Source organism: Jaculus jaculus, chromosome 19 (genome assembly GCF_020740685.1).
Source record: "Jaculus jaculus isolate mJacJac1 chromosome 19, mJacJac1.mat.Y.cur, whole genome shotgun sequence".
NCBI lineage: Eukaryota > Metazoa > Chordata > Mammalia > Rodentia > Dipodidae > Jaculus > Jaculus jaculus.
In genome coordinates, this window is record NC_059120.1 from 13823567 (window position 1) to 13845403 (window position 21837).

At 45.9% G+C, this 21837-nt stretch overlaps 1 protein-coding gene across 3 annotated transcripts in view; it reads right to left on the reverse strand.

Annotated features, from left to right (window-relative positions):
• The window catches only part of Mcoln2 (mucolipin TRP cation channel 2), a 57070-nt gene that overhangs the window by 23478 nt on the left and 11755 nt on the right, over positions 1–21837 (reverse strand). For 2 of the 3 annotated variants that reach the window (XM_045138101.1, XM_045138103.1), the window contains exons 2-8: positions 18400–18559; positions 11176–11349; positions 8019–8172; positions 5824–5977; positions 5627–5723; positions 4274–4373; positions 453–565 (exon numbers count right to left, since the gene is read on the reverse strand). In XM_045138101.1, the coding sequence (XP_044994036.1) occupies positions 453–565; positions 4274–4373; positions 5627–5723; positions 5824–5977; positions 8019–8172; positions 11176–11349; positions 18400–18552 (945 nt within the window). In that variant the 5' untranslated portion in view covers positions 18553–18559. The remainder of the gene's footprint in view (positions 1–452; positions 566–4273; positions 4374–5626; positions 5724–5823; positions 5978–8018; positions 8173–11175; positions 11350–18399; positions 18560–21837) is intronic. The other variant, XM_004653653.2, reaches the window with a different exon arrangement.

Below are 21837 nucleotides of genomic sequence, written 5' to 3' on the forward strand. Positions count from 1 at the left end.
CTTACCATAGTGCAGCTGTACTTACTAGCTACATTAAGCAGGATGATTATCTGACCCCCTGATATGGCCTGAACCTTTTCTTTTTTTATGTATAATTTATTTGTTTATTGGGTGGGGGGAGAATGGGCACGCCAGGGCCTCTAGCCACTGCAGATGAACTCCAGATGCATGAGCCACCACGTGCATCTGGTTTATGTGGGTTCTGGGGAATTGAACCTAGGTCCTTAGGCTTCACATGCAAGAGCCTTAATTGGTAAGCCATCTTTCCAGCCATGCCAGAATGTTTTCTTTCTTTCTGTACTTCAGTCTGGTGAACTCCTAACAGGGGGCCATCACTCAAAGGAATTCGACTGAGTAAAGGGCCTCCAGAAAGGCCCAACATCAGTGGTCCAGTGTTTGGACAAGCTCAGGCTGCTGACTAAGGGAAGGGAGAAAGGTGGGCTCACACTTACCTTTCTTAACCTTAAAGCAAGCACAATGGATCTTGTGCACAGGATTAGAGATGCCAGGCAAGTCACAATGACAAGTGCATCAAACACCAGGACGCGCTGAGCGCTTCTCTGAACTGAAGAAAAAACAGAAGGCAAATGTGAGCAGTTTATTCCAAGCTCATCACACTAACTAGAAGAGAGCAGTTTATTCCAAGCTCATCACACTACCTAGAAGAGAGCAGTTTATTCCAAGCAACTGGCAGTCTGGAAAGAAATTCCAGTGAAAAACTGGGCATGGTGGTGCGTGCTTTTAATCACATCACGTTTTAATCCTAGGGAGGCAGAGGTAGGATCACTGTGTTTTCAAGGGCAGCCAGAGACTAGATCACGTGGGAAATGACAGACTGGAGCAACCAGCCTAGAAGTGAATTTATGGATAGGAAGAAAGGGCAGAACATTTAGGAAATAGCACCAAGTTCCCACTAGATGGCGCCTATGCCCGAGTCCCGCTTTCCCCAAAATGAGGGCTGTCTGAATCCATCAGATAGCTTCATATAAGAGGCAGTGATCAGGGCTGGAGAGGTGGCTTAGTGGTTAAGCGCTTGCCTGTGAAGCCTAAGGACCCCGGTTCGAGGCTCGCTTCCCCAGGTCCCACGTTAGCCAGATGCACAAGGGGGCGCACGCGTCTGGAGTTCGTTTGCAGAGGCTGGAAGCCCTGGCGCGCCCATTCTCTCTCTCTCCCTCTATCTGTCTTTCTCTCTATGTCTGTCGCTCTCAAATAAATAAAAGAACAAAAAAAAAGAGCGGTGATCATGCACCTTCCAAACCGGTTTCCAAACCTCAGCTTTTTAAAGCTTTCACAAGTTTTCATTCTATTTCAGAAGACCAGTGCGGTACCAGAAAGCCACGTCTTTTTAAATTTAATTTTATTTTAATTCTTATTCTTGAGTTAAAGTGATGGCTTAGCAATTAAGGCGCTTGCCTGGGAAGCCTAAGGACCAAGGCTCAGTTCCCCAGAACCCTCATAAGCCAGATGCAGGTGGTGCACGTGTCTAGAGGTCGTTTGCAGTGGCTGGACGCCCTGGTGTGCCCATTCTCTTTCTGTCTCTCTCTCTAGCTGTCCCTCTCTAAATAAATAAATAAATAAATAAATAAATAAATAAATAAATAAATAAATAAATAATTAAATAAATAAATATTTTAAATTCTTCTAGTGAGGAGAGTCTAGTTTTTTAGGACATACTTGTAAGGGTAGGGTTATTTTAGCGTTTGGGGGGTTGTTTTTTGTTTCCTATCCGGGAGAGTGTGTGCGGCGGTACTTCTCCTTATCGGCCACCAGGGGAGCCAGAGTTCCTCTCTTCTGAGCACAAGTGGGCGGCGCATGCGGGGTCCTAAGAAGGAACTGCTGCTCTGGGGACCCCTGTGATCCACCAGCACCCCTCCTCAGTTTGGTGTTCTCAATGACTACTTAGCAAGACACATTTCATATGCGACAAATGTTATTTCTTTTCACAGGAAAATAATAGTATCCCATACTTTAGAGAATATGCATTTGTTGGGGAAAGAAAGCGGCGGCTGGGAGGGGCGGGGCTGGGGAGATGCGGCAGTGATGAAGGGTGCTTGCTCCCAAACCTTCTGGCCTGGAGTCGGTGGCCCAGCTACCCATGGCTTCCGCTTGCAGCATTTAGTTTGCAGCGACAAGAGACCCTGGTGCGCGCGCCCCACACACACCATATGTATTTTTTATTTTTATTGTTTGGTTTTTCGAGATAGGGTCTCACTCTAGCCCAGGCTGACCTGGAATTCACTATGGAGTCTCAGGGTGGCCTCGAACCCATGGCAATCCTCCTGCCTCTGCCTCCCGAATGCTGGGATTAAAGGCGTGCGCCACCACGCCCGGCTCCCATATGTATTTTTTTAAATATTTTTTAAAATTTATTTATTTGAGAGCGACAGACACAGAGAGAAAGACAGATAGAGAGAGAGAGAGAGAATGGGCGCGCCAGGGCCTCCAGCCACTGCAAATGAACTCCAGACGCGTGCGCCCCTTGTGCATCTGGCTAACGTGGGACCTGGGGAACCGAGCCTCGAACCGGGGTCCTTAGGCTTCACAGGCAAGCCCTTAACCGCTACGCCATCTCTCCAGCCCCCATATGTGTTTTTTAAACGGTGTCTGTTACACATGGGAACTTTTCATCTCTAAAGTTCATTTGCAGTAGTAGCATGAGGCCCTGTGTACCCGTTCTCATTCTCTCTCTCTTTCTCTCTCCCTCTCTCCCTCCCTCCCTCTCTCCCTCCCTCCCCCCCCCTTGCAAATTAACAGATATTTTAAAAAGAAATCTGAGGCATTTGACATTTACCTCACGATAGCAATCCGGTCAAAGGGAAGCACATCCGAACCCAGTTGACGGGGAAAAACGTGCTGTGAGCACATCACCCCGACCCCTGAGCGAACAGAACAGGATCACGCGTCCCGCTACGTTGCCTCAGCCCCCCGAGTCCTGGGGTGGCAGATGTGCACCCCGACACAAGCACCGCTGGCCACCTGAGCCCTGTGCCTTCCCAGGTGAGTTCATAGCCTTGCACTCGCGTGCAGGCTGCCCTCTGGGCTCTGACTTCACCCTTCTCCCCTGTCCCAGGCTCAGATCCAACGCTTTCCTTCCCCAGGAATCGCTTCTCGATTTCCCACTAGCCCCAGTCAAAGTTCTCTTTCGTTTTCTTCTCCCTCAGATCTTCTGTACGCCCCCATCTCCTCCTGCGCAGGTCACATTAGAGATGAGGTCCCATGTCAGTCTGCCTCAGTCAGGACCCCGGGGGACCCACAAGTTCATGTGCGCTAAACCCTGCTCCTGGCGCTTCGTTTTATGCTAACATTTAATCCCCAGCGTCCTTGAAGGTAGGTGCATGTTGCAGAGAAAGATCCTAAGAGAAGTTACGAAGTCTGACCTGACCAGAAATAAGGCCCAGTGGGTAAGTGTGCTTCCTACGCAAGCACCAGGTCCTAAGTGGGCCTCAGCTGGCCGGAGTTTGCATTTCCAGAATCTTCACAGACAGCTGGGTGTGGCTGCAGGTGTCTGTAAACCCAGTGCTCTGGAGAGTGGACAAGGGGGAGTCACCAGTGCTGGGGAATGGCAAGCTCTGGAATTAGGGAGAGACTCCATGGCAAAGAGAAACAGGCTGGTGGGCGATGGATGGGGTACCCGAAGCTCTTCTCTGGCCACTGCAGGCATATAGCACATACATGTGCATACATCACACACACCCCCACACACACTATGCACACGCAGAAAAGAAAAAGGTGGGCCAGAGATTAGGCTTAGCGGTTAAGGCACTTGCCTGTGAAGCTTAAGGAACCACGTGCAACTCTCCAGATCACACATGAGCCAGACGCACAAACGTGAGGCAGGCGCAATAGTCACACATGCCCACTAGGTGGAGCAAGTGCCTGGAGTTTGATTTCAGGGGCTGGAGCCCTGGTATGCCTGGGGTATGCTCAGAGAGAGAGAGAGAGAGAGAGAGAGAGAGAGAGAGAGAGAGAGAGAGAAAGAAAAAGGTCCACGACCACAGGCAAGGTAATCAGGACTAGGATCCAAACCAAAACCATCTGGCCCCAGAGCCTGAACTTCTAGCCACTGACTCACACTGCCTCCCAAACAGATGTGTGATAGACACTTGTGGCCTTAGACAAAGCTACAAGGCTGCAGAGTATGCTCTCACAGTCTAATACTCATCCATGGCTGTTCCGAACCTTTCTTCCCAGCACCAGCCAAGCCAGTCACTTACAAGTACTCCAAACCCCCACCTCCTCCCTAACCCACAAAGGGCATAAACAGCTCACTTACTAGACCCCGATATGTTCACGGCTTTACATTCTTCAATGTTGGCCTCGCTGTCAAAATAGATTTTGACTTTGCCACTGTGGGCTTTGTTGTCAAAGGTAATCTGGAGACACAAGAGGAGAGAGAGGTTACAGTCCAACAGGAGGCGTGGGACTTGTTTGATCAACTGCTTCCCATATCAGCAGTACCCTAACAGAGCCCTGACCCAGAGGGTCTCACTGAAGAAAACATCTCCTCGGACGACCCCCACACCTCTCAGAATAAAAAGTGTCAAGGGGTGATTGCCTGGTGAGGGGGGAGTCGTGTCTTATCCTTTGGTGGTATGGTTGTATACCCATCAATTACTATATCAGGAGCAGCAGAGGTCAAAGCCGACTGCCAAAGTCCCTCTTTATGCTCATAAATTTAGTTTTGAGCTATTTTCCACTTAACCTCCCACCCATGACCATGCAAGCAACCCTATATTAACTTAGTGGGTCAAAAATAAAAAATAAAAATAATGCATGAAAGTAAAATGGGAGCTGGAGACATGCCTCAGCAGTTAGGGTGCTTGCCTGCAAAGCCTAATGACCTGGGTTCAATTCCCCAGTATCCAAGTGAGGCCAGATGCAGAAAACGGCACGTGCATCTGGAGTTCATTTGCAGCGGCTAGAGGCCCTTGTGGGCCCATTCTCTCCTTCTCTCTCCTTCCCTCCCTCCTCCTTCCCTGCTTGAAAATAAATGAATTAAAATGTAAAAAGCAGATTAAGCCGGGGTTGTGGTGCATGCCTTTAATCCCAGCACTGGGGAGGCAGAGGTAGGAGTATAGCTGTGAGATCAAGGCCACCCTGAGACTACATAGTGAATTCCAGGTCAGCCTTGGCTAGAGTGAGACCCTACCTCGAAAAACCAATAGAAAAAAGAAAAAGTAGATTAAAAAAAGAAAACAGGACAGGGGTCTAATAAGAAGGGTTTTAGTGGGAGGGAGAGGGGGGAGAGGGAGGGCAATTGGGAGAGTAGAGTCAAAATGCATTGCAGCTGGGTGTGGTGGTGCACGCCTTGTATCCCAGCACTCGGGAGGCAGAGGTAGGAGGATTGCATTGAATTCAAGGCCACCCTGAGATTACATAGTTAATTCCAGGTCAGCCTGGACCAGAGTGAGACTCTACTTTGAAATACCCCCCCAAAAAAAATGCATTGCATAAACGTATGAAAGTGTCAAAAATTTAAAAAAATTAAAATTTAAAAAAAAGAAGTGCTTTAAACCCAAGTGCATCTAACATCTCTAGGCTTGGATGGCCTATCCTCTGCTTCAACTAGAGACTCCCCTCGTTGGGAACAGCATAGAAAGAGGCCTAAGTCAACGAGGACACTTGCCTTATTCTGAAATATGTAACAGTCCGGTAACTCGCGGGAGTGAATGGCCTGTAGGTCAATGCCTTTGAGGGAAAAGAAGAGCTCGACTTGGAGAAGCCTAAATAAAATATATTAAGAGGTGTAAATTGTCACAGTTTTTCTGCTCTCTAACCCCCAGTTCTGGTCCCTTGGAAAGTGAGACATGAAGATGTATTTACCGATAAAATTCCAGCCTGAAGAAGGAGTTCTGCATCCAGTCCTCGGGCTTCTGGGCGAGCTCCGGCAGGTCTAAGCGGATGCACTCTGGCACGGCAGAAGGACAAGGGGCGCTTACTGCCAGCAAGAACCCGAGGCTAAAGCTGGGGGGCCACACTGTGACGGGAAGCAGCAGCCTTCAAGAACCTCCGGGGGTACCCCAGAGAGTATTTGCTAATTTCCAGAGGAAGAATGGCACGCTGTCAGTGGAGACAGGCCCCTCAATTCACAGAAATGTAACAGAAGTTCGTCAGTTACTTTGACACGATTGGTGAAAAGTCTGACTCACGTCAGAATCAACAGAAGTTTGTAGCGTGTGACTCCTTTGGGTTTCCCGATGCACTTCAAACGTCAAGCAAAGTAAACAGCGTATATGTCGAGTGATAAATCTTTTTTTTGTAAATTAAAATTCTTGGAATTTTTCCCATCCAAAAATAAAGTCTGTTCAGTGGCTCAAACTATCTATTACTTTGGAATTACACAGCTACACGTTAGCTCGTTATATATGCATCTCTACTGTCTGGCTGACCTTACACTGCAGTCAATGCTACTGAGGCCACTCAGCGCCTGTTGGCAGAAAAAAAAAAAAAAAAAAAGATTTCTACAAAGGAAGGCAGAGCCCTAAGTGAACTACCAAACTTCCAGAGGAATAAGCTGATACTTAGAACAGCAGTCTGGGCATTCAAAGGGGTCTCCCTACTGAGCAGAAGGCTGGCAGTGAGACGATGCCCCTCCTCGAGGGTTACTGAACAAACCGGGAAGACGGTGACGATGTCGCCATGACATCTCAGGCTAAGATCGTGTGGAAGGAACACAAGAAGCTAACAACTGATTACACGGCAGAAAAGAAAATAAGTGCCTCTCATGCAAAAGCTCAGAATCTGAAATGCTCCAAAAACTTAGACATCCTGAGCTGACGTCGCAAGTGGAACATTCCCCTGCGACCTCATGAGCTGGGTCACAGTGGAGGTACACTGAAAAGAATTATATAAAATTACTTTCTGGTCGGGCGTGGTGGCACATGCCTTTAATCCCAGCACTCAGGAGGAGGCAGACGTAGGAGGATCGCCGTGAGTTCGAGGCCACCCTGAGTCTACAGAGTGAATTCCAGGTCAGCCTGGACTAGAGTGAGTCCCTACCTCAAAAAAAAAAAAAAAAAAAAAAATTACTTTCTAGCTCTGGACATAAGATTGAAATGAAACAAATGAATTTCATGCCTAGATATGGTCCCAGCCCCAAGACACCTCTCACATTGTGTACGTTCACATATTCCAGCACCACCCCACCCCGCAAAACAAAACAAATCCAAAGTCTGAAAGACTTCTCCAGAACATTTTGGATAAGGAACACTCAACCTGTATTAAAATGATAACCACTTAATTGTTGGGGCTTAAAAGAAAAACCAGGATTCACAGCAGGGCTTACAAAAGAACAAAAACAGGATTCACAGCAGTCCTTTGAATGAAGCTGAATTCTTAAACTGCACCTTCAGAGGCACAAGTGGCTTATCAGCAGTAATGAAAAGAAATCTACACATTATGCAAATGAACCCAAACATTAGCCCACTGGAAAAGCTGTGCATAGAGGTAGAGGTAGCTCCCTGCATTCGTAGTAAAGAAAATGCAAAGCTTATGAGTAGCTAAGCTAAGACAGCTTCTGCTAAGTCCCATACTTAAATTCACATGCTCATCATCTGAGAGCTTCCTCCAACATCCACCGTGAGCAGGGGATTTGAGTTCAAAGTCATCCTCAACTAGTTAGTGAATTCAAGGTCAGCCTAAACCACATGATGCCTTGTCATAAAGATAAGTGTACATGGCATGTTTATGTAAGTTATTTATTGAGTGCATAAATACCCTTTAAAAAAAACCTAAGCCCTTCCTCATGTAGAGAAGAAAAAAACTAAATTGAAAACCTGCACATTTATGCACAAAACAAGAACTTTTATGTTGCACCAAAGAAATCCACAAAATTGGCATCCCTTTCCCATCACCAGAGCCACATGGCTTCCTGATCCATATCCTTTGGAGGCAACTGTGGAAGTGGCATCCTGGCATAGGTTCCCCCTTACCCAGGCAAAGCTTTGAGTCTTGAGCAGATGGGGGCCATTGTGCTCATCACAGAATATGACAAAGCTATATCATGATCATCATATTACCTGACTCAATGTTGCTGTCAATATTCAGGGTCTCATTAGAAGAAAACATGGTCCCCTTCTTATAATGTTGCTTACAGACTCTGATGCCAATTCCATGGTCGTCACTTTCAGCATAATCAAGGGTTGCCAGGGAAATATTCTTTAGATGATGATACTATTAAAAAGGACAGTTAGGGCCTGGAGAGATGGCTTAACAATTAAGGCATATGCCTGCAAAGACTAAAGACCCAAGTTTGATTCCCCAGTACCCATGTAAACCAGATGCACAAGGTGACACATGTATGTGGAGTCTGTTTGCAGTGGCCAGAGGCTCTGGTGTCCCCATTCTCCCCCCACCCACCCACCCCACTGCCTCTTTCTCTTGCCCTCAAATAAATAAATAAATAAATATTTTTTTTTAAAGAAAAGAACAGTTAAATAAAAAACATATAGCCTTGAGCCAGGCATGGTGGCACATGCCTTTAATTCCAGCACTTGGAAGGCAAAGGTAGGTGAACTGCCATGAGTTCAAATCTGCCCTGAGGCTACATAGTGAATTCCAAGTTACTCTGAGCTTGAGTGAGACCCTACTTTGGAAAAAAAGACAAAAAAATTCCATAGCCTTGATCACAAATCATAGCACATGAAACATACTTTTAGGTTTTTTTGATAATTCATATCATCCCCTCAGTAGCAATTTCTAGTTTATGACAGGACACAGTTAATTTTCTCCAAGTGTACAGAAATATATTGCCTCACAGGACTCTACACTGAAACAAATATCCCAAAGGATGGCTCCCATCTCTCTTGGAGCCAAAGCCAAAGTCTTGCCTCCTCTCTCAGACCTTCTCACCTGCTATGATCCCTTGGCTTCCAAAGAAAACTGTAAGCATATGTCAAAACCCCACATTGTACCTCACTAATCTGTAACGGAATTATGTCTATCAATTACAATTAATATAAAAATATTTTAAATGAAGTTGCAAATATCCATTCCATGCCCAGATGTCCTCATCAGCTTCCTTGTTTGGTAGTAATCACTCTCGGAAGACTTACAGTAACGCAACCCCCACTGGCTGAAGCAAACACAGCCTCACTGCCTGGCTGTCTCAACATTCACCCAAGACCATAAAGCTGCAGACAATGAAGGGACTATTACCATCTGAAAAGAGAAAGAAACAGAGCTCACCTAAATGCCTATCAGTGTGAAAATGTAGTCGTAATAACTCCAAGACCCTCACATGCTATGTCCACTAATCTTAAACTATCATAATATGATCTAATGGCTAATATAATATGATTTATCCTGTTTTTTAAATAATGTTTAAGTATTTTTATTTATTTATTTATTTATTTGACAGAGAAAGAGGAAGAGAGGGAGAGAATGGGTGCAGCAGGGCCTCCAGCTACTGCAAATGAACTCCAGCCATGTGCGCTCCCTTGTGCAGCTGGTTAATGTGAGTCATGGTGAACAGGACTTGAATCCTTTGGCTTTGCAGGCAAATGCCTTAGCTACTAAGCCATCCCTCCAGCCCTCTTTATCCAACTTTAGTCAAGGTTTCTTCACATCAAAGGACCCCCATTCCTTCCAAGGCACCATTGAAACTGGTCAAGGAGCTCTTTCCTTACCACTGCCAGCAAGAAACTCAGCTTTGCTTATCAGCATGTTTGGGGTAGTGCTTTTAAAGAACTACACTTTGATACTACGCATCTCAGTTCTTTTCTTTGTGTCTGGACAACAAATTTTATCCAGGGAAGGGATTTTGGTTGCTTTATTAGTTCCTATATTCTCATCATGTGTTACTTGCTACACATCAGAGATACAAATATTTATTAAATTAATGGGGGAAAAAAGCATATTGTCTCCCCCTTAAATGCTTTCTTCAGGACTTACAATCTACTTTCTGATACTTGTTTGAAAACAACCATATTATATTCCACATTATTAAGATTCGGCTAGGATTATTAATGCAATGACATCAAAATTGAGACTGATATGCTCTCACATTGGGTTTCAAATCTTCACAAAATCTAAGATTATATCTCTTGGTTATTTGTTCTTGGATAATATCCCAAATAGTAGAAGGTATAATGGGGTACACTAAGAAAATAAGAGCCAAAAGAGGGCTGGAAAGATGGCAGATGGGTTAAGTGGTTAAGAATTCAAATCCCCAGATCGCATGAAAACAGTTCAACCATAGCCGCACACACCTGTGACCACAGGCCCACAGGGGAGCAGAGGCCCCAGTGTCTTCAGAGCCCTGTAAGCTCTAGAATCAGTGAAGAGATTATGGGACAAAACAAAACTAGGTGAACAAGCAAAAGAGAAGGACACCTTGCATTCTGCTCCCCCACCACAGGTGTGCATATGGGGCTACCATACCACACCACATCATACACGTAAAAAAATAAAGAAAGTGAACATGAGCAAATTCGATTAGTTCCACAAATAGCAACAAATATTTCAGTAGGCTACGTAAATTCTACACTAGAATATTATATAGAGAGATACATAGGTATGTATAGATATATACATAATAAGTATAGTTAGTAATAAAACATGGCCATGTACCAATAGACTTTTTTTTTTTCTTTCCAGGTAGGATCTCACTCTAGCTCAGGCTGACCTGGAATTCACTATGTAGCCTCAGGGTGGCCTTGAATTCACAGTGATCCTCCTACCTCTGCCTCCCGAGTACTGGGATTAAAGGCCTACACCATCATGCCAGGGCCAATAGACTCCTAAGAAGTAGGTCATTTAAGCCAGGTGTGGTGGTGCAAGCCTTTAATCCCAGCACACAGGAGGCAGAGGTAGGAGGATCGCCGTGAGTTCAAGGCTACCCTGAGATTACATAGTGAATTCCAGGTCAGCCTGAGCTAGAGTAAGACCCTACCTCGAAAAATGAAAAAATAAATAAATAAAAAGAGGAAGAAGAAGGTCATTTAGTGCTGGGGAAATGGCTCAGCAGTTAAAAAAAAGACTTGCTTGCAAAGCCTAGTGGCCAGGGTTTGATTCCCCAGTACCTACATTAAGTCAGCTGCACAAAGCGGCACATTTCTGGCAAGAGTTCCTGGAGTGTCCATTCTCACTCTTTCTCTCTCTGTCTCTGAGTAAATAAATAAATAATTTCTTAAAAAAAAAAAAAAAGAAGTAGGTCATTGAAAACAAAACTCTTACCTGGTTTATAGCGTAAAAGATGCAGTCATAGGTTTCCTGTTTTGTATATATGCTGCAGCTGTGGCCATCTTCATCCACACCAGCATAACCCTTCAAAAACAAGTGCTTAAAAGCAACAGTGCTGTCTTCTTTGAAAGCCACCACCATCTGGTTCCCTAAACCAAATCGAACAAGCTAGAAAAGAAAACAGGATGAGAATGTGAACTTCACCATTTACTAGGGGAGGAAAATGTCTTCTTATTGCCTCTAAACATCTGAAGAAAAGTACCAAACTCCTGGCTTTACATTAATAGCAACAATAGTGAAAACACAAGCCCCCAAAAGAGAATAGCTCTACAGCATTACATCAGTCGTTCTAAGCGGCATGAAACGGCGTCTGGGCTCAGAGACCCCCACAGAATGGCGATTTGATGTGCTCGGTACCGTGGGCAGAAGATGAAGCCTGAGAGCCAAGGTCTCCGTGGCCTTCTCCCACCCTGTCTCTCCAGAGACACAGGAAGCTGCTTTCTCTGTGGTCCCCTTATCTAGAGTGATGGAATTGTCGTGTGCCCTGTCTCTATCTCATGCAGGGAGGAAAAAACGACTCAGAAAAGAAGTGCAGAGTGGACGCCACACCCAGGAACGTTGCTCCATGATTTGGTCTCTTCTTCAGGCCCAGTTCTTTCCCTTAAAAACTATGCACCGCCAGCTGAGGAGATGCACTCCTGTGATCCCAGCATTTGGGGAGCAGAGGACTGCCGTGAGTGTTCTAGGCCAACCGGGGCTACACAGTGAGACCCTGTGCCAACCCAGCCCTGAAATCACCCACTTCCTGTATTAAGATTTTTCTTGAGAAACAGAACCGATTATATAATTAGGAGAGGGTTTACTGCACTGGCTCACATGATCAGGGTCTGTCTGAGGCTGGAAAGCCAGGAACAGGGAGCTGCTCAGTCCATGAAACCAGCAGCCTCAGGGAAGGAAACAGATCCCTGCGGTTTCAGTGGGAGGCCAAGTGCCTGAAAGTCCTCTGGAGAGACCCCTGGGCCCAACGGTACAGGACCGGTCAACTTCGAGTCTGGTGTCCACACATCCCAGCAGCAACTGTTGTTGTAGGAGGTCAGGAGAGGACTGTGATCAAACTCCAGACACGTGCACCACCTTGTGTACATGTGCAACCTGTGTGTCTGGCTTATGTGGGATCTGGGGAGTTGAACATGGGTCCTTAGGCTTCACAGGCAAGAGCCTTGACTACTAAGCCATCTCTCCAGCCTGCCCTCTCCTCCTTTCTTATTCCATGCAGGCCTCTAGCCTATTGGGCAGTGCAACCCACATTTGGAGCAGGTGGCCTTGAACTCACGGCAATCCTCCCACCTCTGCCTCCCGAGAGCTGGGATTAAAGGCGTGAGCCACCACGCCCGGCTTGGCTCATTTTCTTATTACTATTTTCCACTGGCTGCGGGAGAGGTGATGTCCGGCCTCTGCTCATGCCATGTTTTCCCTGCCATCATGACTCTTCCCCTTGGCTTTATGTGGGTACTGGGAAATTGAACCTGAGTCACTAGGTTTTGCAATCAAGTATCTTTAACTACTGAGCATCTCACCAGCCCTACATGATACTCTTACATTTTGTATTGGTCTCTGTGGGGGTCTGTGGGTATGTGTGTATAGGTGTGTTCATGCCATGGTGCACACATGGAGGTCAGAAGACAAGCTTGGAATGTCAGTTCTCTCCTTCCTCCTCCTCTGAGACTGGGTCTCCCTTCTTTTGCTACTGGGAAGGTCAGCCTAGATGGTCTGTGAGCTTCAGAATTCCCCTGTCCCCACCTTCCATTGTCATAGGTGTGGTGGAATTATAGACACATGGGTCACTTTGACTAGAAATCACACTTTTTAGGTCACCAGGTTTGCAGAGCAAGCACCTGTAACTGCTGAGCCATCTCCCCAGCCCAGATGGTCGTCTTTAACAACTCAATCTCAGCATGCCCCATTCCTGAAATATCAATGGCAACAGCTGAGCAGTTGCTAAAAACTACTGAATAAGCTTTCCTTATTCTAGGAAAAACACCAGATAATGCAGTCCATGTCATCGAATCTGTGCTGAAAATCAACTGAAGTTTAAAAATTTCTCCAAGTAAATGATATCTGCCAATGGTGCCATGGGAGATACCACTAAAGGACAAGCTGGAGCAGTAAACCCTGCACTGTCCTGAAGTTTTTTTTTTAAAATTATTTATTTATTTATTTATTTGAGAGTGACAGACACAGAGAGAAAGACAGATAGAGGGAGAGAGAGAGAATGGGCGCGCCAGGGCTTCCAGCCTCTGCAAACGAACTCCAGACGCGTGCGACCCCTTGTGCATCTGGCTAACGTGGGACCTGGGGAACCGAGCCTCGAACCGGGGTCCTTAGGCTTCACAGGCAAGCGCTTAACCACTAAGCCATCTCTCCAGCCCTGTCCTGAAGTTTTAAAGGAGGACACAGCATCCTCCAGCCCTGACCAGGAGAGCTTCTCAGTCACTGCACAGAATAAGCTTGGGCACCGCATTAGCAAGGTCAACATTGCATGGAATCCCACAGCCACTCTTAGCACAGGATGATGATGTGCTGAAGTGTATAATTTTTACTTTCCATTTAATTCCCTCATACTGGAGAGGCAGCTAGTACACCATAAGATGAGGATTCACTTTTTTTCTACTTTTCACAGTACTAGAAGGTCAGGAAGTGAAATAGTACCCAACGTCACCATCAAATATTCAGTAAAGTGAATAGAATCCCATGGCATATACATATAACCTGGAGTCAAGCAATTTATCCCAGCTGAGCATCTAGGAAGTATCCAAGAGTCCGTTCTGTCTCTCAACCATTTCACCACACTACCTTCTTTTTAATATTTTATTGACAATTGGTACACGCATATTATGTATCTTGAGCTTCATGCTCTCCCATTACCTTCTAGCATCTCCTCTTCCACTGAATCCCTTTTTCTCAATTAGGTTCCTTCCTATACCCATGTCTTACATGTGCACGATTGTATGTGTGACCATTAAGTTTAATTGGAGTTGCCTGTGTGAGCGTGGCGGAGGGTCATCTACCAGTTCACCACACTGCCTCTTAAACCAAACTGCGACCGGATTAACTCTAGGTGCGGGGATATTAGATCCTTCCCTTTCAGACTCACACTGAAGATAAAGAAACAGAAACATCTGAATAGGAAATGGGTAAACTGACCAAGAAAGGAGATACCGCCTGTTAGTAGTTAAAGCCACCTCCTCACGTAAACATAAAGGCACCAAAATAATTTTGAGGTGATGAGAATGTAGAATGGTCATTTCTGCTGGAAACCACCCGATATGGTAGGAAGAACAAGAAATTTTCTTATATATATATATATATATATATATATATATATATATATATATGATTTATTTATTTATTTGAGAGAAAGAGAGAGAGAATGGGCACGCCAGGGCCTCCTGCCACTGCAAACAAACTCCAGCCGCATGCACCCCCTTGTGCATCTGGCTTACGTGGGTCCTGGAAAGTCAAACCGGGATCCTTTGGCTTTGCAGGCAAATGCTTTAACTGCTAAATCTCTCCAGCCCAAGAAATCTTCTTGATTCACTTATAGATAGAACGAGCCACGCCCTTGTGCAGCCCAGCCTCAGGGAACAGTCGAGAGTATGAAAGCATCTGTTAGAGGAGACTATCCTGAAGAGGTCACTGCCCACTCTCTCCCTGTGGCAAAACCAAACCCTCCCTACCCAGCAAGAGCAAGAGCAGATGGTGTTAACCAAATAACTTTATTTTCGAAAACCATGTGACCCTCCCCCCAAGAAAGTACCCCCATCCCACTAAGTAGATCTCAAGATTTGCTGAGAGTATGGTAAAAGACGCATGAAAAATCACTCATTAGCTGGAATCTAGTACAGATTGTGAACTAAAGACCTCATTATGAAATGTAAGTAGGGGAAAATATTCTGTACCAAGTAAAAACAAGACACTATTCTAATCATGTACAAGGGTATGGGAGGGGAAGTGTGGAACTAGGGAAAGAATGCAGACAGCTCCCCTGAGATTATAAATTAGTGTGGAATGCGGAGTAGGCATTTTTGTTTGCAAAAAGTTACCTACTCAGCAACTCTGGCAAAGTGCTACCTATCCCTTTAGACGTGAAGGAATGCTAAGAGACAGAAAAGAAGGAAGAAAAAATGAGATTTGATCGTAGAAAGGTGGCTGTTTGGATATCCAAGAAGCAAATCCATTGACCAATGCTATAGAGAAACAAAATGTAATCTCTCCTAATTATACCAGGGGAGACAGATACAGCCTTAAAAAAATAAAATTTCTGGATGTGGTGTCACACGCCTTTAATCCCAGGACTTGGGAGGCAGAGGTAGGAGGATCTCCGTGAGTTTGAGGCCACCCTGAGAATGCATAGTGAATTCCAGGTCAGCCTGGGCTAGAGTGAGACCCTATCTCAAAAAACAACAAAACAAAACATATATATATAAACATATATTATATATATATTATATATATATTAAGGGAGATGGCTTAGCAGTTAAAGGCAATTGCTTGCAAAGCCTAATGGCCTGGCTTTAATTCCCCAATACCCATGTAAAGCCAGATGTACAAAGTGGCACATGTGACTAGAGGTCTTTCGCAATAACAAGAGGCCTTGGTGTGCCCACGCTCGTTCACTTGCTCTCTCTCTCTTTCTCTCTCTGCTTGAAAATTCATAATAAATAACAATATTTTTTAAAAGTAAAATAAGGGCTGGGGAGATGGCTCAGTCATTACGACCGCTTGCTGCTTAAGCATGAGGGCTTTTCTGACTAGAGACTGCAGACTTCGACTCTCACTTCTCTACCCCCAGTCCAAGTGGGGGAAGGAGGGAGAACTGCTGGAGCTCATGACTGACACAGTTCTGGGTTGAGGTAGAGCCTCTCCCTCAGGAAACACACGGATGAGCAATAAGAGAGACACTTGACTTCTCCTCTGACCCCCACGTAGGTACCCAGCATGCACCTGCACACACATGTGCATACACCACACATCACACACCACACAGATACTCCACACACACACACACACACACACACACACACACACACACATACACACACACACACACACACGGAACAAAATTTCATTAGGGCCTAGGCAGCGGGCCCAGTAGATAAAGTGCTTGCTGCTTAAGCCTGAGCACTTAAGTTTGAGTCCCAGACCCCACGCAAATGGCCAGAAGGCTTGGTGGACTTCTGTAATCACAGCACACTGATGGTGAGAGGTGAAGAGATAGGAGAATTTTCCAGAAGCTCAGAAGCTTTAACATCTGCATCAAAGGAAATGGAAGGCAAGACCGACTCGGGAAAGTCCTCTGACCTCCGCTGCACACACACACACACACACACACACACACACACGCATGTATCTCACATATATACAAATAAAAAAATAATTTCAAAAAATCAAATCAGTGATGTAGATAGCAAAGAGTATTAAATAAAACCACATACTAAGTGGTCAGGCAAGGCTGACAGGAAGACAGATCTCCAAATTACACCTGAAAGTACAAAGGACCACTTTGGGCTTGGATGAACAGCCAGCATAGAGGGTCATCATCAAGTTGGTCTGGCTGACATCCAGGGGAAAAGCAGTGGATAAAACCTTGCTGGGGCTGGAGAGATGGCTCAGAGGTTAAGGCTCTTGCCTTCAGAGCCAAAGAACCCGGGTTCAATTTTCTAGTACCCACATGGAGCCAGATGTACAAAGTGGTGCATGCATCTGGAGTGCGTTTGCAGTAGTTGGAGGCCATAGTGTGCCCATTATTTCTGTCTGTCTGTCTTCTATCTCTCTCTGCTTACAAATAAATAAATAAATAAAAATATAACACCTTGGGCTGGAGAAACGGCTTAGAGGTTGAGCGCTTGCCTATGAAGCCTAAGGACCCCAGTTTGAGGCTCGATTCCCCAGGACCCACCTTAGCCAGATGCACAAGAGGGTGCACATGTCTGGAGTTCATTTGCAGTGGCTGGAGGCCCTGGCGTGCCTACTCATTATCTATCTATCTATCTATCTATCTATCTATCTATCTATCTGCCTCTTTCTCTGTCTATCACTTTCAAATAAATAAATAAAAATAAACAAAAAAAATTTAAAAATATATATAACACCTTGCTGGCTGGGTAAGTTGGAGGGGGCTCTGGTCATCCGTGAATCCCAGGCCACAAAGTCACAGTTTTCCTCTGGAAAAACTCAACCTGTCTGCCTCTTTCTCTCTCTGTCTGTGGCTCTCAAATAAATAAATAAAAATAAACAAAAAAATTAAAAAGAAACTTGAAAACCAAGAGTGGAAAGAGGCAAAAGGCTTCTCCTGAGGTGACTTGCTTTCCTCAAAGCTGGGTGAATGGGCACAGCGTGGCACAGCAGAGAGCCTTCCTTGCGACCTCGAGTGACGATGTAACAGCAGGCACGGCACGAGCCCCTCCACTCTCAGCTGCAGGTATTTTCAATCCTCTATTCTTCTGCTCCAGGAAAATCACCTTCACCCAGTTTTGCTTGTCACACTGCTCAGCTTCGTGAGCTTAAACCAAAGGTCTGAATGTAGCTTTTGGACAGTCGTGATGGAACCCAGTTATTAATATTTACTTAGAGCACGTGGAGACTGAGAAAAGGGAAAACAGCATTCGGTAGCCCAAAGACTTTAAATCAGCCATATTTGCATGAAGATGAGGGATTTCAAGAACACAGATCACTCTGGACTGAGCAGTTGGTGCCCCTCACAAGGATTTGGAAATTCTTCACAATATGGATCTATATTTATCCAATATTCACAGAACCTGTGGGGAGACACCTCATGATCTCTCATTAGAACAAGTTTATCTTCTCAGCTGAGCTTTAGCCTACCATCTGCCTTCTGCAGTCAACTTAATCTATAGGGTTTGTTTTTAAATTAATTAATTAATTAATTTTTTAGGAGAGAGAGAGAATATGGATGTTCCGGGGCCTCTTGCAACCACAAATAAACTCTAGAAGCATGTGCCACCTTGTACACCTGGCTTTCATGGGTCCTGGGGAATCGAACCTGGGCTGCAGGCTTTGCAAGCAAGCGCCTTTAACCACTGTCCTTAACCCACAGCTTTATGAACTCCAGTGTGGGCCTACTAGAGCTCAGAGCTGAGTACAGAACGCACGAAGCAGTTTGCTCTGGGGGAGGAAGAGAGCAATTGTGTAAGTTACCTGCATGGTGACCACAGCTATCTTCAAAATCTGCAAACCCAGCTTCCACGGAATCTGGTGTCTGGCTCGGTACTTTTCACAGGGGTTCATGAAGTAAAACTTCAGGTCTTCCCTCAGACACTCCTCCTCCACCTCAGAATCGAGAGGCACCATTGCACTTCTGCCACAGAAGAGAGTTTTTAAACACGTGAACAGCCTGGGCCGCCCCTCGCTCCTGAGAGATGCTTCCTGTTCCACGCGTCGCCCCTGTCTCTGCAAGCTCAGCTCTCTCCCACCGGTGATCTGCTTTTGTCTCCGGAAACCTGAAGAGTGCTCCATGCTCTCTCAGCCACCTTTCTACATGGCTGCCCATGTTGTTCAAAACCACTGTTCTCAAGAATTAGGGATTCTATTTATCAATTCCTGCATTCTCCTGTTATTAGATTATTGGAAGTGCGTGTGTGTGTGTGTGTGTGTGTGTGTGTGTGTGTTGTAAAGGGGGGGAATGGGTGAATATGAAAGTAGGACTGTGTGTTTGCTTTTTGTGTGTATAAACAAAAATTAAGTGGGACGCTTTCATTGTATTTCAGATATGAAATGACAAAAATGGTACAGACTGATGCAATGAGATTGCTATGATAGTAGAGAATCTTCTTTCTTTGCTGTGAGCAGGATTATGTCACCTGTTTTTGGACAACATACCAATGTTCAAAAGTCTCCCGAACATAAATAACTTCAAAGAGTGAGAGAACAGGCACTGGGGGAGGCTCAGTGGGTGCGCTTGCTGTGAGAGCATGAAGATCGGACTTCCTGTCTGCGGAACCCGTGCAAAGGCCGGGCACAGTGGCGCATGCCTGGACCCCCAGTGCTGGGCAGGCAGACACCGGGGCATCCCTGGCTTGCTGGCCAGCTAGTGGAGTTGAATCAGTGAACTCCGGGTCAGGGAGAGATCCTATCTCAAAAAGTGACTTGGAGAGGAATTGAGGGGATAAAAAACAAAACCAAACAATGTTGACCTTTGCCCTCCATAGGCATGTGCATACATGTTCATGCATATCTGCACATGCCCTCGTACATACGTAAAACACACACTTTTTTTAAAGTTAGGATATCATATTTCAAGGGCTAGGGAAATAGCTCACTCAGTAAAAGTGCTTGCCATGCAAGCATGGAACTTGACTTTCCACCCCAGAACCTATGTAAAAAAGCAAGATGTACACTTCTGAACACTTTTACTTATTTATTTTGCAAGGAGAGAAAGAGAGACAGAAAGAGAAGGAATGGGCGTCCCAGGGCCTCTAGCCACTGCAAACAACTCCAGATACATGCTGTACTTGGTGCATCTGGCTTTATGTAGGGCTGAGGAACAGAACACGAGCTGTCAGGCTTTGCAACACACACTGGTAACTGCTGGGCCATCTCTCTAACACACACACACACACACACACACACACACACACACACACACAGAGGACCATTATCTGTGCATACCTAGTCAGATTTTGTTTAGATTCTTTTTTTTTTTTAATCTCAAGGATTCTAAACTGATGGTGGGCATATGATTCACCTAGACCAAAAAGCACCAATGAAATGTGTTCATAGGACTGTAACTAAAACTAATGGGACATGTGTAAATTTTTCACTAAGTCCCCAAATTAAGATATGCAAAAAAATGTCCTGGGGGACTGGAGAGATGGTTTAGCAGTTAAGCACTTGCCTGTGAAGCCTAAGGATCCCGGTTCAAGGCTTGATTCCCCAGGACCCACATAAGCCAGATGCACAAGGGGGTGCACGTGTCTGGAGTTTGTTTGCAGTGGCTGGAGGCCCTGGTACGCCCATTCTCTCCCTCCCTCTCTCCCTCTGTGACTCTCTCTCTCTTTCTCCCTACCTCTTTCTCTCTCTGTCTGTCGCTCTCAAATAAATACATAAAAATAACAAAAAAATTTAAATGATCATTCCCTTTTGAGCTCCCTTGGGGCCTGTCAAAGTAGATAAAAAAGGTCAAAAGATCTCCAGAAATAACCCTCAGTTTAAACTAACCCCCCATGTGAACTTGGATGATTTGCTTGCTTTACAGGCAAGCACTTAACCACTAAGCCATCTCTCCAGCCCGGAATGACCATTTTAAAGGTTATATTTAGTTGCTAATAAGTTTATATGTCTAATTTTTTTTTTTCAGATCTTATTTCCAAGATTGGTGAACTATGCGGACTGACTACCCTGCTAAAAATGAAGAAAGAGGACAAATGGAAGGAAGGAGGGAAAAGGAAAGGAGGAAGAGAAAGAGAGGAAAAAAAAGAGTGAAAGGGAGAAAAGGGAGTCCTGGGTAAAACCCATGCTTCTTAAGGGGCTGACAGGGAAGTCCCTGTAAGGGAATGAAGGCTCCCGAGAGAGCAGCGAGCCCCTGGCAGGATGTCGGTGGTTACCCAGAGAAGTCAGAGCCCACTGCCACTCACCCACTCCAGGACTTCGGGCGCATGACCTCTGGGGAGGGGACCAAGGGAGCCAGGGCTCAGGCCAGAACCCACGAAGAGCCAAGAGGAGATCCTCCTCTCGTTGGAAGCGTGTGCCTCCCACAAACTAACTGGCCATCACCCTAACCGCTGTCTTCATTCCATGCTCTAGGGTGACATAGGAGGCCACGGTGTTTCTAAATCCTCTTTCCCGAAGAGGAAACCAAAGAGCAGAGCCATCCTGAGGGGTGACAGCCACCTGAGGGGTGACAGCCATAAGCCAGCCCTGGCAGCCTCAGACCTCCTGAGCAGGGGACTTCTAACCGAGACGGCTTGAATCTGTGGGCTCCAGACAAGAGTTGCCCTTCGTGTCTTAGGACGCTCAGGAGCTCTGCAGAGAGCTTGAAGCGCTGGACAAATCCCTTCTAAGGTGAGCAGTAGGGACCACGGAATTGGCTCCACAGGTAAGAGTGCTTGCTGTGTGTGTGTGAGCCCTCCACCCAGGACACGGCCCGCCTCAGCCTGACTTTGATTCTTCACCACTCATGTACACAACTGCACATGGCCACTCACCCCTGTCACCCGGTCCCGTGGAAAGCAGAGACTGGAGGGTGGCTGGAGCTTACTGGTCAGCAGAAGGAAGCACGCGTAGGAGCAGTAGTGCGCATGTCCTTTATTGTCTCTGGATCCGCGCACCTGTGCATACACCCTGCATCGCCCATACTCACCACAGCCCACGCACACACGTGTATAAGCTATGGCCAGTGGGGTCTGGGGAGATAGTTTGTCTGGAAAACCTAAGTTCCATCTCCAGAACCCACAGTGAGCACACACCCCAGGAACGGTGGTGCACACGTGGAATTCCAGCACGGGAGAAGCAGAGGCAACAAAGATTCCAGGGGCTCACTGACTAAGCAGTCTTTGAGCTCCCCGCCAATGAGGGAACCCTGTCTCAAAGAAGGAAGACAGTGCCTGAGAGGAACAGCACCCAAGGGTGTCCTCTGGC